The sequence below is a fragment of the Falco naumanni genome, chromosome Z (assembly GCF_017639655.2).
Source record: "Falco naumanni isolate bFalNau1 chromosome Z, bFalNau1.pat, whole genome shotgun sequence".
NCBI classification, from domain to species: Eukaryota; Metazoa; Chordata; class Aves; order Falconiformes; family Falconidae; genus Falco; species Falco naumanni.
This window is the reverse complement of record NC_054080.1, coordinates 54,441,408-54,455,748: the sequence shown is the minus strand read 5'-3', so window position 1 is coordinate 54,455,748 and position 14,341 is coordinate 54,441,408. Positions and strand designations below refer to the sequence as shown.

Below are 14,341 nucleotides of genomic sequence, written 5' to 3'. Positions count from 1 at the left end.
GAGATGATGTTCAAATATCAATGATGTGCATTCCTCACTTCCCTTTGAAACAGGAGTTTATGGACCTTGGAAATGCAGAGATGATCAAATAGTAGTTTAATATAATTGCAGTATGCTGAAAAACTTTCCCAATACTTTGATAAATCCAGGTATGGAAGAACTGGTATGTTCATGTGTATGTGTGTGAATATCTACCTATCTGTATCTCTGTAACTATACAGAGAGTTAGACAAGGGTAGAGAGTAATACATACAAGTACTTATATATATATATAGAAAGAGAGAGGGTGTGGGTGTGCATGTGCATAAGTGTGCATGTGTGTGTGTGTTAGCAGCATCTTTATACTTTGCGCCTCCCTGTTGATTCCAAAAGAAACAAAAAAGCCCCATTCTGATTTAACTGATTACAATGAATATTTTCTTAAAGAAAAGTAAAACAAACAAAACTGTAAAAGTAATATCTAACAAGACTGTGGTACTGTAGATAAATATAGGACTGCACAAAAATGTGCAAATTTTCAAATTATTTACCATTTCTACAGCACAATATTACAGATAACAGTTCTACAGCTTAAAAAAAATCTGCAGTTTTTAAACAAAAAGATTAACAGTTATGCAACCTTTTGTTTAATTCACTTCATTGAATGATAAACTTTTGTTAAAAAAAGGAAAAAGTTTACACAGTTAAAAATGAAGCACAGGTCAGCAGTATCTTTACAATACTAAAAAACTAAATCAAGGACTTTCTCTTTAAACATTCCCACATTTTCCCTAAAGTGTTATGATGAGCAGTACGATGGGAAGGGGTGATGTTGAAGTAAAGAGTCTTTGTTTGAGAAGCCAGGACCCAACCTTTCAGCAAACACCTTGCACTGAACTGCAGTTCTCTCAAAATTCCTCTTTGCAAAAGCATGCAATCCTGAACAAGATGACCATCCTTTTGATCAATTTCCTCTTCCCTTTCACTTCAACCAATGTTGAATCCTTGAGGTATCTGTAAATGGGATCCTTCAGATGCCTCAGTGGTCAGGATTCTTTTATTATGGTTACGTTATTAAACTGTGAATTCTTGGTCCACATGGAATAGGGTTTTTTGTTGTTGTTGTTTCTGTTTTAAATATCCCCATTATGTTTGTTTGTTTGTTTTATTTTATATATCCCCAATAATCGCTCCGTAGCTAAGAGTTAAGAAGTACTTCTAAAGCACATCGTATGGCTCAGAAGCGGCTCTCTGGATCTTAAAGGGCCTGCAATAAAAATCCGCGATGGGTTTTTATGTTGCATAGTGATCAAAGCTGCCCAGATATTCCAGTGCGGCTCGATAGCAGAACTGGTATTGATCCTGGAGAAAGACAGATAGAAAACAAAAGCATTTAAAAAGCCAGCTTGTTGCTTGGTTTCTATTTTCTTTCAACTAAGAGCTTCTATGTGGCTAGAGACAAATATCACTGAGGCATCTGCAGCTCAGTAATATTCTCATGCTTACATCAACACAAAACCAGTCTGAGTTACAACAGATTAACTTAGACATTTATTTAATGCAGTATTATTTTCCACATAATGCAGCTTCTTTTTGTGCAGAGGCTATATATCCAGGCACTGACCATTTGTTATTCTGTATCAATTTAATATCAATACAAAGCTTTCCTCTTGTGGGAGCATACTAGGATGCTTTCCCTTCATGTACTTGAAAATAAGTAGCAAAATATCCAAATAACTTTGTAGTAAATCCAACATACTAAGTGACAAAATTCATCACAGCCTTGATAGGGAATACTGTATGGAAAACCACCAGGTTAAAAATCATGTTCAGGAAGCAAAGGCAATCCCAACCTTTCGATAATACAGCCTGTGGCAAGAAAAGGGCCTTAAGAGATAAATATGCAGCTAAAGCACCTTACTAACATGAAAACAGATGGTGTTTCAACCTATACCCAGAAGAACAGAAAAGTTTCAGTGTGGTGAGAGATTTGCTTATACCTCTGGTGAATCCAACATTTGGTATTTCGTGTTATTCTAACCCATGCACAACAGTCCTTTTGCACATATTTGTGATATTGCACACATATTACAATGGCACATCTGTGCACTCATTTGCAACTGCCACTCTGGGTTTAAATGTTAAAAAAGAAAAAAAAAAAAGTTATTTCTGAAATCCACCCAAAATATCAAGAAGGTATGCTTATTTATCTGATAGTGCTATGTGGTAACCCCACATGCTTTATACTTGTTAAGATAACAATTAAAATTCTTTTGGAGACCAGGAAACTCATCAGATATCTGCTTCAAGGTAGTGTTGTGATCACTAATATTTCTTTCCTGCTTCCTGTTGGAACAGTGGGAGAATGCATTAGACATATGCATAAATTTTAAGTATATGGGAGGTCCACATGGAGTTCAAGTGCTGTGTTGAATAAGAATTAGATTTCCTGGCATACTACTGAAGGAGAGATCTGTTTTCCACAGAATCCTGAAAAAAATGAGTACACAACACTTGTACTTTCAGCAGTGGGGATGAAGGGTAGCATACAGAAATAAGTCAAAGTAGTACTAGGGAGAATATGTTGCATATCTGAACTCCGTAGTTGTCAGGTAGGCTCCAAGAAGCACAGTTTTTATGTGTACTGGAGTTATTTCTTGGAACCAAAATGACAGAAAGTAGTAATTTTTCATTTTGCTTATTCAGAAGAATGATGGTAATGGAAAAGAAATGGATTTACTTGGCTAACTGACAAGATTAAAAATAAGTCTCTCTTTATTTTTCATATAAGCTTTTATGAAGTTGTCTTCTTAAAAATGACTACTAGCTTTTATTGGAAAATTTTAATTTTCTTGTGGAAAATGGCAAACTGTAGTGAACCATTTTAAATTTCACGAACTGTAACTTAAAGGCCAGAATCAATCAAATTATAGTAAATAGATGTATGACCTAAAGTGTTTCCCTTCCCTTGCTCTTTTGCTTGGTTCTCCTAACCTATTGGCTCTGGCTTGGTTCAAGCCTCCTGTTCAGAAATTTAAGTAGGAATTAAGCACATCTGAAAAAAGTTTAAGTATTCTTTATGGCATGACACAGTCCCAAGCACAGGACATCGGTTGATACTGCTTATCCTTTCCTTATTTCTATGGCATTCTTGCACATAGAAATTATTTACACTACAGTTTTCCTGAATGCTGAATTTACCATTACGATTTTCAGGCCAAACAGCCACTTGCTTGGTGATGTAAAGTGTAGAAAACCATGAAAATAATACAGTTTCAATCGGAAGCCATGAACAATACTTTGCTCCAGGAACAAAAAAAATCAGTGGATCCACCTGCAGAAACAATTTGCCTCCTTCTTTATTACCACACATTTCTGCCAGGAAACAAAGTTTCAAAGAAAAAGTGGGTAATGTTTCTTGGAAAATGGTTTTCCTCAACTACTATAATTTAGGATCCACTACTGAAAAGATGTTTTTCCTCCCCAGCCTGCAGTATATACTGCTGTAACAGGAAATAGTCCTTGCAGTATCTTTATGGCAGATTTCACACTGTGGTCATACAGTTACTATATGACTTAAGATACAAATGTAAGCACATTTTATACAGTCTTTATCTGTGCACATTTCACCTTAGAAATACCTCTTCTTTTCTATCACCATTGTATATAGATACTATTTTGCTCACCTCTGTCTGTACCATGGCTGGCCGCTGCGTCCTTAACATTTTGACAGTCTGGAAAATATCTACAACACCTTCATATCTCATTCTTTCTAAGACAATGCTTAGGGTTATGAATACTCCAGTCCTTCCAACACCTGCACTGTTGCATAAAAAAAAAAAAAAAAAAAAAAAAAAAGGGAAAAAAGGGAAAAAAGGAATGTTAATTGACAGTTAATGCTGCAGGAATTGGCTGACAAATATCTCTGATTTCAACTCACTGTATATGTACAGATTTCTATATGGGTAAAGGCCCATGAAACAAAACTACCACATTGCATTCAGAAGAATAATTGCACTCAAGCAAATGTCACATGCTACTAAGGACTTCCTGACTCTCCAGTCTTCTTTGCCAGCTGAACATGAGCCAGCTGTGTGCCCAGGTGGCCACAAAGGCCAACAGCATCCTGGCTTATACCAGAAACAGTGTGGCCAGCAGGACAAGGGAAGGGAACATCCCCCTGTACTTGGCACTGGTGAGGCTGCATCTCAAATACGGTGTTCAGTTTCAGACTCCTCACTTGTTGAGGTGCTGCGGCATGTCCAGAGAAGGTCAATAAATCTGGTGAAGGGTCTGGAGCATAAGGCTTCTGAAGAGCATCTGAGGGAACTGGGGCTGTTTAGCCTGGAGAGGCAGAGACTCAGGGGGAACCTTATTGCTCTCTACAACTACCTGAAATGAGATTGTGGTCAGGTGGGGGTTGGTTTTGGCTCCCAAAGAACTTGTCACAAAACAAGAGGAAACGACCTCAAGTGAAGGCAGAAGAGGTTTGGACATTAGGAAAAATTTCTTCATTGAAAGCATGGTTAAGCATTGCAACAGGCTGCCCAGTGAGGTGGTGTCATTACCATGCCTGGAGGTGTCTAAATATATGTGTAGATGCGGTGCTTAGAGACTTGGTTTAGTGTTGGACTTGGCAGTCCCGGTTTAACGGTTGGACTTGATGATCTCAAAGACCTTTTCCAACCCAAATGATTCTATGATTCATTGCAAAATGACTTCATTTGTTCATCCAGATATGCAGTAATCAGTGCATGTTAATGGAAAATGAGAATGTTCACTGCCAATGACCTACGCTGAAACAGACAGGAGAAAAAGATGCTAGAATGTATACTACTGCTTGCTTCACTTTAGCTTGTTCACTTCAATGCCCTGTTTTGCACATCTTCAGTGTGTTAGTTTATTTTCTACTTTTAGTTAAAGATAGTTGGGTGGATTTCCAATTAATATTGAAATTGTTCATTCACACTACAATTTCATTAATGGATTAAAAAAACCCCCAACCCTTAAGACAGAGCTTTCATTAAAGTCTGGATCTTTAGCTTTCCAATATTGACATATGTACACTATGTCTGTCTACATTAGTCTGAAATACCTTCTTTGAATGTATGGTTTGTTTGCTCTCTTTTCTGTCTTGGGTTTCTGTTATTGGCTAAAACAACGAAGAAGTCACAATACACAATTACACCTGTAATCAATAGAGCCAATATATGTCAGTTATTAAAATTAAACAATCATTTATTCATGAGGATGTCTCTTGGACAAAGAGACTGTTAACTACACAGGAAAAAAGACTTTTCAAGTCTGAACTTGTGTGGGTGGAAATTAAGCACCCCATCATCTCACTGTTAATGCTAAAAATTTCACAAGGTTTTGTCCACTCAAATAGACTTGGGAAGCTGGAAATTGGTAAGAACTATTCACCAGACAGCAGTGTGGAAGAACATCAACAGCAGGGACAGACTGAAGATCTCTGAACATTGATATGGACTATGACAGAGACCCAGTGAATTCATGAGACTTGTTTGGAAATCGGATGTTTGGAAATTGTACGATGGTATGTTAGTGTTTGACCTAGATCAGTGCACTTCTAAGGCTATGAAATATGTGTGACTTGATTCAACAATTTTGCATATCCTGTGTGCCTTCGGAGAGCTGAAGTCAAAGGAGACGTGAGGCACAATCTGACAAAATAACATACTGACAAAATAACCAGACATTACTGGTTTACCTATATGTGATGACAATCATCCTAGAGAAACTGAAGTGTAAGGTCTCCTTTCCCTGATGAGGTAAATTAGAAAGGTAATGGTTAAGAAACATGCTGAAAAAATCCTGGTAAAATAGCATTGGAACCTGCTTGGACTTTACAGAGCTGATGACATTGGGATCTAAACCAAGTAGTACGGAAAGCGACTAGTAGAGTGAAGGCAGATTCACATTTTCTGTTCACCTTGCTATTGCTCTTACTCAACCATTTAAAGATATCCAACAACAAATGGTACAATTTTCTAAATACGTGTGGAAAGTTCTAGTCTTACGTATTAGTCAAAACTTAAAAAAACCCAACTCCTCGAATTCTTTAATTCAGCAAAAGGAGGGAATTCATTTGTTGTCTTGTGCTGGAAAAGCTACACAGTGAACAAAGAAATACTAATATGGAAAGATCTTAATGCTTACAATTCCTAGCAAGCCATCAAATGTAGTATTTTGGTAAAATCTATGGGAAACTGCCACTGCTCCCCTGAAAGTGGCAAGCATATTTTAACATTGTACCAATTCCTATCAGACGATGCTTAGGATTTCTAAAGAGGAAGTCCACATCAGTACTAGTAGCATTTTAATGATCAGTGAACTTTCAGAGCAAGCCAAAGAGCAAAGTGAATTCTACCATGACATTTAATGAAGCAATGTGACAGGTTTTAAAGAATTCTGAATTTAGTAAATGGTGAAGTCACTACTCCATGATGTAGTATGATTCAACAAAGTTTAAACAGTTAGAAACCAAAGTTAGGACGCTTTAATGAGCCATGAGGAAGTATCGATGTTTTTGTAAGCATGAAGAGTTTGTTGTTAAAAACAAAACTTGAATGCATGCCAGGAAAGTGTGGTCTTCCTTACTCTACAGCTAAAAGCTGGGATAACAAGACTATAAATACCAAAAATCGGTTGAAGTGGAAATTTTGCTTCAAAGTCAACAGTCCTTTGCTCTTTCAACTTTTTTTTTTTTTTTTTTAATTAACTGCCTGATGAAGTTAAAAAATTGTAAATTGTAAAACACCAATCTGTTTGTAAAAATGCCAGAGAAGAAGAACATTTTAAAATTGAGGGTGGTAGGTGTTTACTATGCAACAGAGAAAGCAAACATGAAAAATGTGTAGAGTGGCAAGGAAACCACAGGGAAGGGGCACCAGGGGAGTCTGCCATTTCTAGAATTCCTCTGTAAAAGAGAAATCCTTAAAACCATATCATGGTACAAAGTGGATGCATTATTACAATAATTCTACAAAGACTAGGAAAGTGCAGGTACCCAGGAACTTGTGCTTCCTGAAAGAAGCAACTAAACTCACCAATTTGCAAGGGACATTTCCTATTCATGTAAGTTGACTTACGCTGATAATGACGATTAGCAGTAACCATTGTTAAATTGTTGTTACAATGATGATAAGACAATTAAAGACCAAACCATGAGGAATTATACTGGACTTGATTTCGTTTCTACCAAAGTCAATGGCAGAAATCTCCATCATTTCAGCATGAAAGATCACACCCATTTGGAAGGGATGCATAACCTACTGCAAGCAGTATTTCATTGCAGTCACAAGTGGACATGTCTTTCTTTGTCAAATGAATCCCAAACACTGCTCTGCTCTGCCGTTCTCCTTAGCAGGCCATAAACATTTCTAGCCCCACACAAAATAATAGGATTCAAGTAGTCCGATACACTTATTTTGTCAGTCTTTCAGATCGGGGGAGCATAAGGATCTCTGTTAAAACACACTGGTGTTTTAACAACTTCTGGTTGCTCCTGGCTCTGGAAGCCAAAAATCTCTCTCCCTCCATACACTCATATGCTCTGGTGACCAAACTTGTTCATTTTGTCTTCATGATAGTATTGGCGCATTACTTGTCTTGCAAGAAGGACTTGGAACCTGTATCAGTATTTTGCATCTCTGTTACACAAATAATAACACTTCATCTACCAAAAGATAACGTTATAAAAATGAGTATCTAAAATCCTAATGGAATTTATAGAAAGCAATTTATTAAATGAGAGATAAGAGATAAAGGCACTATTTTTGGCCATCTGCTATAGACTCTGGAATACTGTAGAGAAAACAAAAAATAGAAGAATATTAAAAAAGGCCACCCTAGATTATTCCTACACACCCTGCTAGCTGTTTTCATCTGCATACCAACTGTAAAGGAATTGAGGGAAGTCATCACATCAAAAAATGGGAATTACATTCTGAAGTTAGAACTCACCAATCCAAACCGCAGTGATTTTTTGACAGGCAAAGTTCTGAATCAGCACTTTCTAATCCATTCCCTTTCTTGAGGTAGCTACCATTTTTATTTGTCTCATCTTGATTGTTATAGTGAACTACTGAGGTGTAACTAGCTTGTTTACAGCTAGCAATTCCCACCAATGTAACAGTCTCACTTTTAATTACCAGTGAAAAAAAAAGAAAACCAGATATATCAGCCTGTGATAAGGCTCTTCCTACTCTTTTCTACGTGTAGTATTGACCAGATTGTTTTTACCTTGCATTAAGAGACATTTTAAAATGAAAAAATCACGTGCTTCCACATATTTCAGAAGAACCTTTTCCCTGTAAATGGGATATCACAGAACAAATCCTGCTTCATCTAAAGAAGTCCTATGCGTTCCTTTTTAGATCTTTGATTTGATTACATTTTCTGATAGTTCACCTGTGAAATACATTTACATACACACCTTCACTGCAATCAGCAATCAACTGTAGAAAAAAAACTTATCTACATATGAGTTTCTTTGAGGCTTTGTTTACTTACCTGCAATGAACAGAAATCGGTCCATCCTGACCAAATTGCTCTTTTGTTTTATGCACTTGGCCTATGAAGTCAATAAATCCTTCTCCAGACTTTGGCACTCCTTGTTCTGGCCAGTCAGTGAACTGGAACTGCCTCACTGTTCGGGACTGGCCATCCTTTAACAAAAGACACAAATAATGTATCCCAAACGCATGTTCCAGTGGCTGGAAGTCAGTCAGCCAACAACCAGAAAGACAATCACAAAACAAAGACGTTGACAGGACGTGGGGAACAGCTGAGATCACGTTTAGGAAGATTCCTTCAGTTGCGGTACTGGCTGGTGCTTTTGGACACGCTGGCCCAGAAACGCAGTTCCATTAACAACATTGCACAGATTGCTTTCTGCACTGGATAGGAGAGTCGTCTGACATTCTGCCTGTGTAAAATGTGTCTGGGGCTAAAGACATAACAATCTGACATGGTTATATGACATTTTGGTAAATTATGTTTTGAATCCTGTGGAATGCAAATTCCTTTAAATACTGGGTAGAATAAGGTCTCTCCATTTCCTAGATATGCTCATCTACTGCATGGCAGAAATATCTTCACTGGTAAGACTTGTTTAGTCATTGCCCTCTTGCAGATGATATCTTTAATAGTATGGTGCTTTTTAGGAGGTGGACATTTGCCTGGAAGTAGATGGGTCAAGACAAGGCAGTTGTTTAACAAACCATAAACTTCCCCTTCGATCATCATAAGTTCATTCACTAACAACTTGGACTCAGTCAAAAATCGAGAAGAAGGTCTTCCTCTCACAAAACAAGTTGGCCGTTCATTCCCTTTGGTTAGGAATACAACCAGGATTGTTTAAACTGCAGAATACTGCAGCATGGTTATTTTTATAATGAAGCCACTGAAAGTATTAAGTGCCAACTTCTGCCTTATGCCTATTTAATGTGTAAATGGTCAGGACACATAAACAGAAAAAAACCCAATACAAATAGATGAAGTCAATTTGTTCTGAATCTTCAAACATTGTTCCTGATTTTGACACTGTCAAGCTGCACAGCTGAAGTGTTTAAAAACATTGGCATAAAAGCATAGGCACATGAGCTACTGATGTGAACTAGTGCCTCTGGACACGTTGTTTCCTAAGCACCCACTCTGCCATGTCTTCAAAATGGCCTTCTACTAAATGAAACCCAGAAAGAATTGAAATGATTACAGAAGGCCCTCCAAAAAAGAAAGAAGTTATGCTGGAGGCAAGAATTCCTTCCCCTCCCCCCTTCCCCCCACCCCCTCCTCCCAGCCCCTTACCACAAGCACTCAGATATTACAGACCTTTGCAATGAAATAGAAGGGAAGGCCAATGCTTTGCTTTGCTTTTATGTTCCTCCAGTATTACGGATTTTTGTCTACCATGTCTCAGATGAATAAGGAAAACAGAAAATGGGTGTGTTTTCTAGCCACTGCTCCTTGAGAGGACACACACACACTTCTTTGACTTACTATCACTTATATTCCCACTAGACCACTGTGACAATTTAGTAGTCTATTTCTATGGAATGTTTTTGCCCACTTAAAGAAAAAGAAATTCTGTTCAAAAGCATTTACCCAATTTTATTTCTTGTGGGCACCAACACAAAGAATTAAGTATTTTCTAACATAATGGCATTTTGTTAATGCAGACTTCTCTCATAATGGCCTCTGTGATCCCATTTTCCCCTAAGAAGACATAATGAAAATTCATCCTTCAGATAGCCTGAGGCACATGACATTAATTAATCAAGAAGACAAAATAGGTTGATTGCCTTCAAAATAACCTCCCACTTTTCTAAAGTAAAGAAAAAAAACCCCTGAAGTCTGACTCACTTGCAGCATGTTGGTTAAGGAAGGAGATAGAAAATCTTCAGCAATTTCTGACCCTGATAAGAATTACACTAGAATAACAGTAACTTTTTAGCGGTAGAAAGGATAAAAAAAGATGCTTCTTCACTTAAGCCTAGGCTGTCATTTGAAAGATCACAAATTTCCATGTGCAAAGTAGATTTGAAGATAAATAGTTGTTTTTAAGGTGTGTCTAAATCAACTGTGTTGGTATATTTCATGATCGTTACAGCTCAATAGTTCAATGCAAGTCTGTGAAAGCTGCTCTGATTTAGTTTTCATGGCAATAACTTCTGTTACTTAATGCTATTTAATGAACGCATGACTAAAGTTAGTCAGTCTGATGCTAGACTAGCTTTAGACCATATTTGGAACTGACCGGCAATTCCGTAGAAAACAGTGCTGCTTTCTTTTAATGAGATGCTTGCCCACTGCAGTCCAAATACAAATGCCAAATTTCATTATAATTTTTACTTTCAAATATTGTCAAGTTTGCACAGTTAGTTGTCAAAGTACAAACTTTTGGATCCCTACGTGGAGCAGAGATCTTTCAACATATCATCATACAGACTGGCTGACTGTTTGGATTTCTTCTTGCTCCTTGCAGGATAGATTCAGTTGTCTTTTGATGAGGCTGTATAATTTATAATACTCTTTTACAGCCATCACTAATAGTTTAGCCTTAAACGAGATTGCTGCAACATACTGATCTCTGGAGTTTACAGAGGAAGTGAGTATAAACCAGTCAGAAGCAGTAGACTGAAACAGTTACAGAGGCAATTTCACCTTACAGCAATTCATAGCTCACTTTCAGAAGTAACAGGGCATTCCACAGCAGACACTTGCTGCTGACACCTACAAAGGGAAGTGGGCTTCTTTTCTTGTCCCTGGGAATAATTTACTAGCTTGGCTCTGCTAGAGCCCGGGTGGTGCTCTAACATTATGGATGGGTTTAGAGGTAAGAGGGAGAGAGGCTGAGAGAGGCTGGTTACAACCACTGCACTGTTTACTTTTCTTTGAATACAATTCAGTTAGATGGCCTCAATTACTGGGTGTGACAGCCATAAAAGCCTAAGTACAGAAAACACACAGTGTGCATTTTGGTAAGTAGTCACCATTGCTTCCAGTAAATTTGCAAGGAGCTAAAGTTTCCTAACACATTTAGAAAATTTTTGGGTGGCCCTGCCAGCTTGCCAGTGCAGTGTTTGACAAAATTTGGACCATCAAAATAAAGAGATTTTTTAAATTTGAGAAGCATTTATATGTGATGGTAAAATGCCACAATAGGACCATGAAGGTACATATACGCTTGGCACTTTTAAGAAGTGGTGTATTAATATCAGATCCAATAAAACTCTTTCTGGCAAATTAAGTTATTTGACCCTTTCAGACGTTTTAATGGTTTGCCAGCTATTAGTAAATATACTTTCATAAATATCCTAGCTCACTATAAACTGAAAGAACTTTTTGGAAATATACATTGTTTGCAGACACTTCAACTACATCTGTGGCTTTTTGTTATCAGTGCTATTTTGTGATCTGATCTTGGTGAACTATGTCATATAAGAACTCTTACAGCTTGAGATTGAACAGATTTTTAATAGATGATCTATGAAAACTGTCAGCACGGTTTTAGTGAAATTGGTTTTTGCTGTCTATGCTTACAAGTGTGGTTAAAGGCTGCTAGGTTAGGAGCCCGTTCTCTACTTTTGTGAAACACAAATAGGTTTGAGAAGCTGTGTGTCATGTGATCCTTACTAGATTTCAAACAGAATGAAAAACAGATCCAGTGTGTCTACAGTTTCTTTTCAAAACCACACACCTAAGCCTATTTGCCAAATCAAAATGTTCACATACTGATTTGGTGAGTGACAACGCTGTCTAGCTCATTGTTGGTAGTATCTAATTTTATTTAAAACTTACATTAAAAGCAGCAGTTTAGCTAACTGTGAGAAGGTCTAATATTTTAGATGCTGACTAGCAACTAAGTAATCAGTTATTCCTGGACAAGTGTATCCTGCTACTTTGCTTAAACAAATAGAATACTACAGTCCCTACAGAAATGGAGGCTGTCAGTAATTTTTCCTGCCATGCAGACTAAATTGCTAGAAATGAAAAGTATAAGGATTGCCAAATATATATTTAAAGTTTATGTATATTTAATCTTATATCAGTGCTCAGTTTGGGACTCATGAATTCAGATAAGAAATGCAGTATGAAAATGAGGATGCCAGGGTCACAGCTGCATGTACATACTCTGCAGATATACAAGAGTGCTGAAAATATGCTATGCCAAAAACCAAATTATGATGTGCAAACCTTGTCAAGCTTTTCTTATGAATGCTATTGGCTCTGCAGTTTCGAAATCTCAATGTAATGTTCATGCTCACTTAGTCTAGAGGGTGTTGCAAAACCACATATTTACAGCTGTAAGTGAAAAAACTGCCCTCAAAAATTATCAAGGGAAAAATAAGGAAAAAAAGTAAAATGGTCCTCAAATCCTTCCAGCACAAATAGTTATTCAGAATCTTACATTGTTTTGCTGCCCAAATGTTAGATCTGAATGAAGTTTATTCTCTTAGACAAAAAGCATATTCATTTAATAAATTTATTAACTTGTTTTTTATTGCTTGCAGAAAAAAATACACCCCTAGGGTTTTTGTAATAATAATAACAACAATTAAAAAAAAAAAAAAAAAAGACAGGAAAAGAAAGAGATTAAAATTTTCTTTTAAACTTATGTGAACTAGTGTAATGTTGTATTTACTTACCCTTGCATCTGTAACCTTGAATTCCCTCAGAATATACTGTGGCATATTGTACTCTGCCATTGGATCTACCACAAAATACTGATATCTGGCTGAGCGCTCTGCAGGCCAGTACTGGTGGCATTTTTCCTACAAAATAATGAAGCAAAATAAATTTTGTGTTACTTGAGATCACTACTGTGAACTGGTATAAAACCTTTTTCAGTCAGGTAAGTGTAATATTCATGGAAAGTGCCATTAGTGACAGGAACATGAACTGTTTGTCTTGCTGTGAACATGAAGTTCCATACCTAGAATAAAAAATGATCTTCAACACCGTGAGGGATTCCCTTTGATTGATGTATATCTGATCTCATTTATACTCCTAATTTCTATTATATACCACTGACAAGAGCTATCCTTAGCCTAATTTTCAACACAGAACAGAATTTAAATCTTGAGGCCACCTTCAGTTTTCTTTCTTCTTCCTGTTGAAGCAAGTCCCCCTGACCTCTGCATCCACTAGCCATGTCCTGAATCATGTCTTTTCCCCAGATACATGCCTGACTCAGATTTTACTTATCATATACTGGCTTTACTTTGATGTAATCCTGTCTAGATAGTAAACTGCTTTGTTCTTTCCATTACACTAAGCAGCACTTGAAGGAGTTTAGGACTGTAAACTGGGTGCTGAAACTTCAAAGTTCAGTGCTATGAAAACAGATGCTGCAAATAGAAGTTTCCAACTAAAGAAATCCTCATTTTTCAATAAACAGCAGTGCTCTGTTTGTATACTTTAGAATATCAACATGCAAATTCAGTTGCTGAATCTCAGTGTCCCCCACAACAGAATACCATGTGTAGCTTGTCTATTGCGATACATCTACACATTAGAAAACCTTACACCTCGTGATCAACAATGCCACTGATATCTCAAAACAACAAACCTATATCCTCACCTTTTCCTTTAGACATTTTCATAACAATGAAATACTGTAATAAAAAATCATGATGATAACCATTTTAGTAAATGAACATTACAGCAGTACTTACTCTGCCCATTTCTCGTAGCTTAGTGAGCATGACCACAATTGTAGAATTATGCTCCCAGAGCATTCTCCAGAAGTCTTCAGTCGTTTCTGCTAAAGGACCCTGTGTAGCTATATAAGCTTTTTGTTGTCTATGTTGAAAAAAAGTAAATAAATATTGTAACC

General features: G+C 37.1%; 1 protein-coding gene across 22 annotated transcripts in view; it reads right to left on the bottom strand.

Annotated features, from left to right (window-relative positions):
- Positions 1 to 14,341, bottom strand: part of PTPRD (protein tyrosine phosphatase receptor type D) — a 380,568-nt gene that overhangs the window by 2,694 nt on the left and 363,533 nt on the right. For all 22 annotated transcript variants that reach the window (XM_040580319.1, XM_040580317.1, XM_040580325.1 and 19 more), the window contains 5 exons: positions 14,181 to 14,307; positions 13,152 to 13,277; positions 8,515 to 8,669; positions 3,666 to 3,801; positions 1 to 1,341 (listed from right to left, as the gene is read on the bottom strand). The exon at positions 1 to 1,341 is cut by the window's left edge and continues 2,694 nt beyond it. In XM_040580319.1, coding sequence (XP_040436253.1) covers positions 1,273 to 1,341; positions 3,666 to 3,801; positions 8,515 to 8,669; positions 13,152 to 13,277; positions 14,181 to 14,307 — 613 coding nt within the window. In that variant the 3' untranslated portion in view covers positions 1 to 1,272. The remainder of the gene's footprint in view (positions 1,342 to 3,665; positions 3,802 to 8,514; positions 8,670 to 13,151; positions 13,278 to 14,180; positions 14,308 to 14,341) is intronic.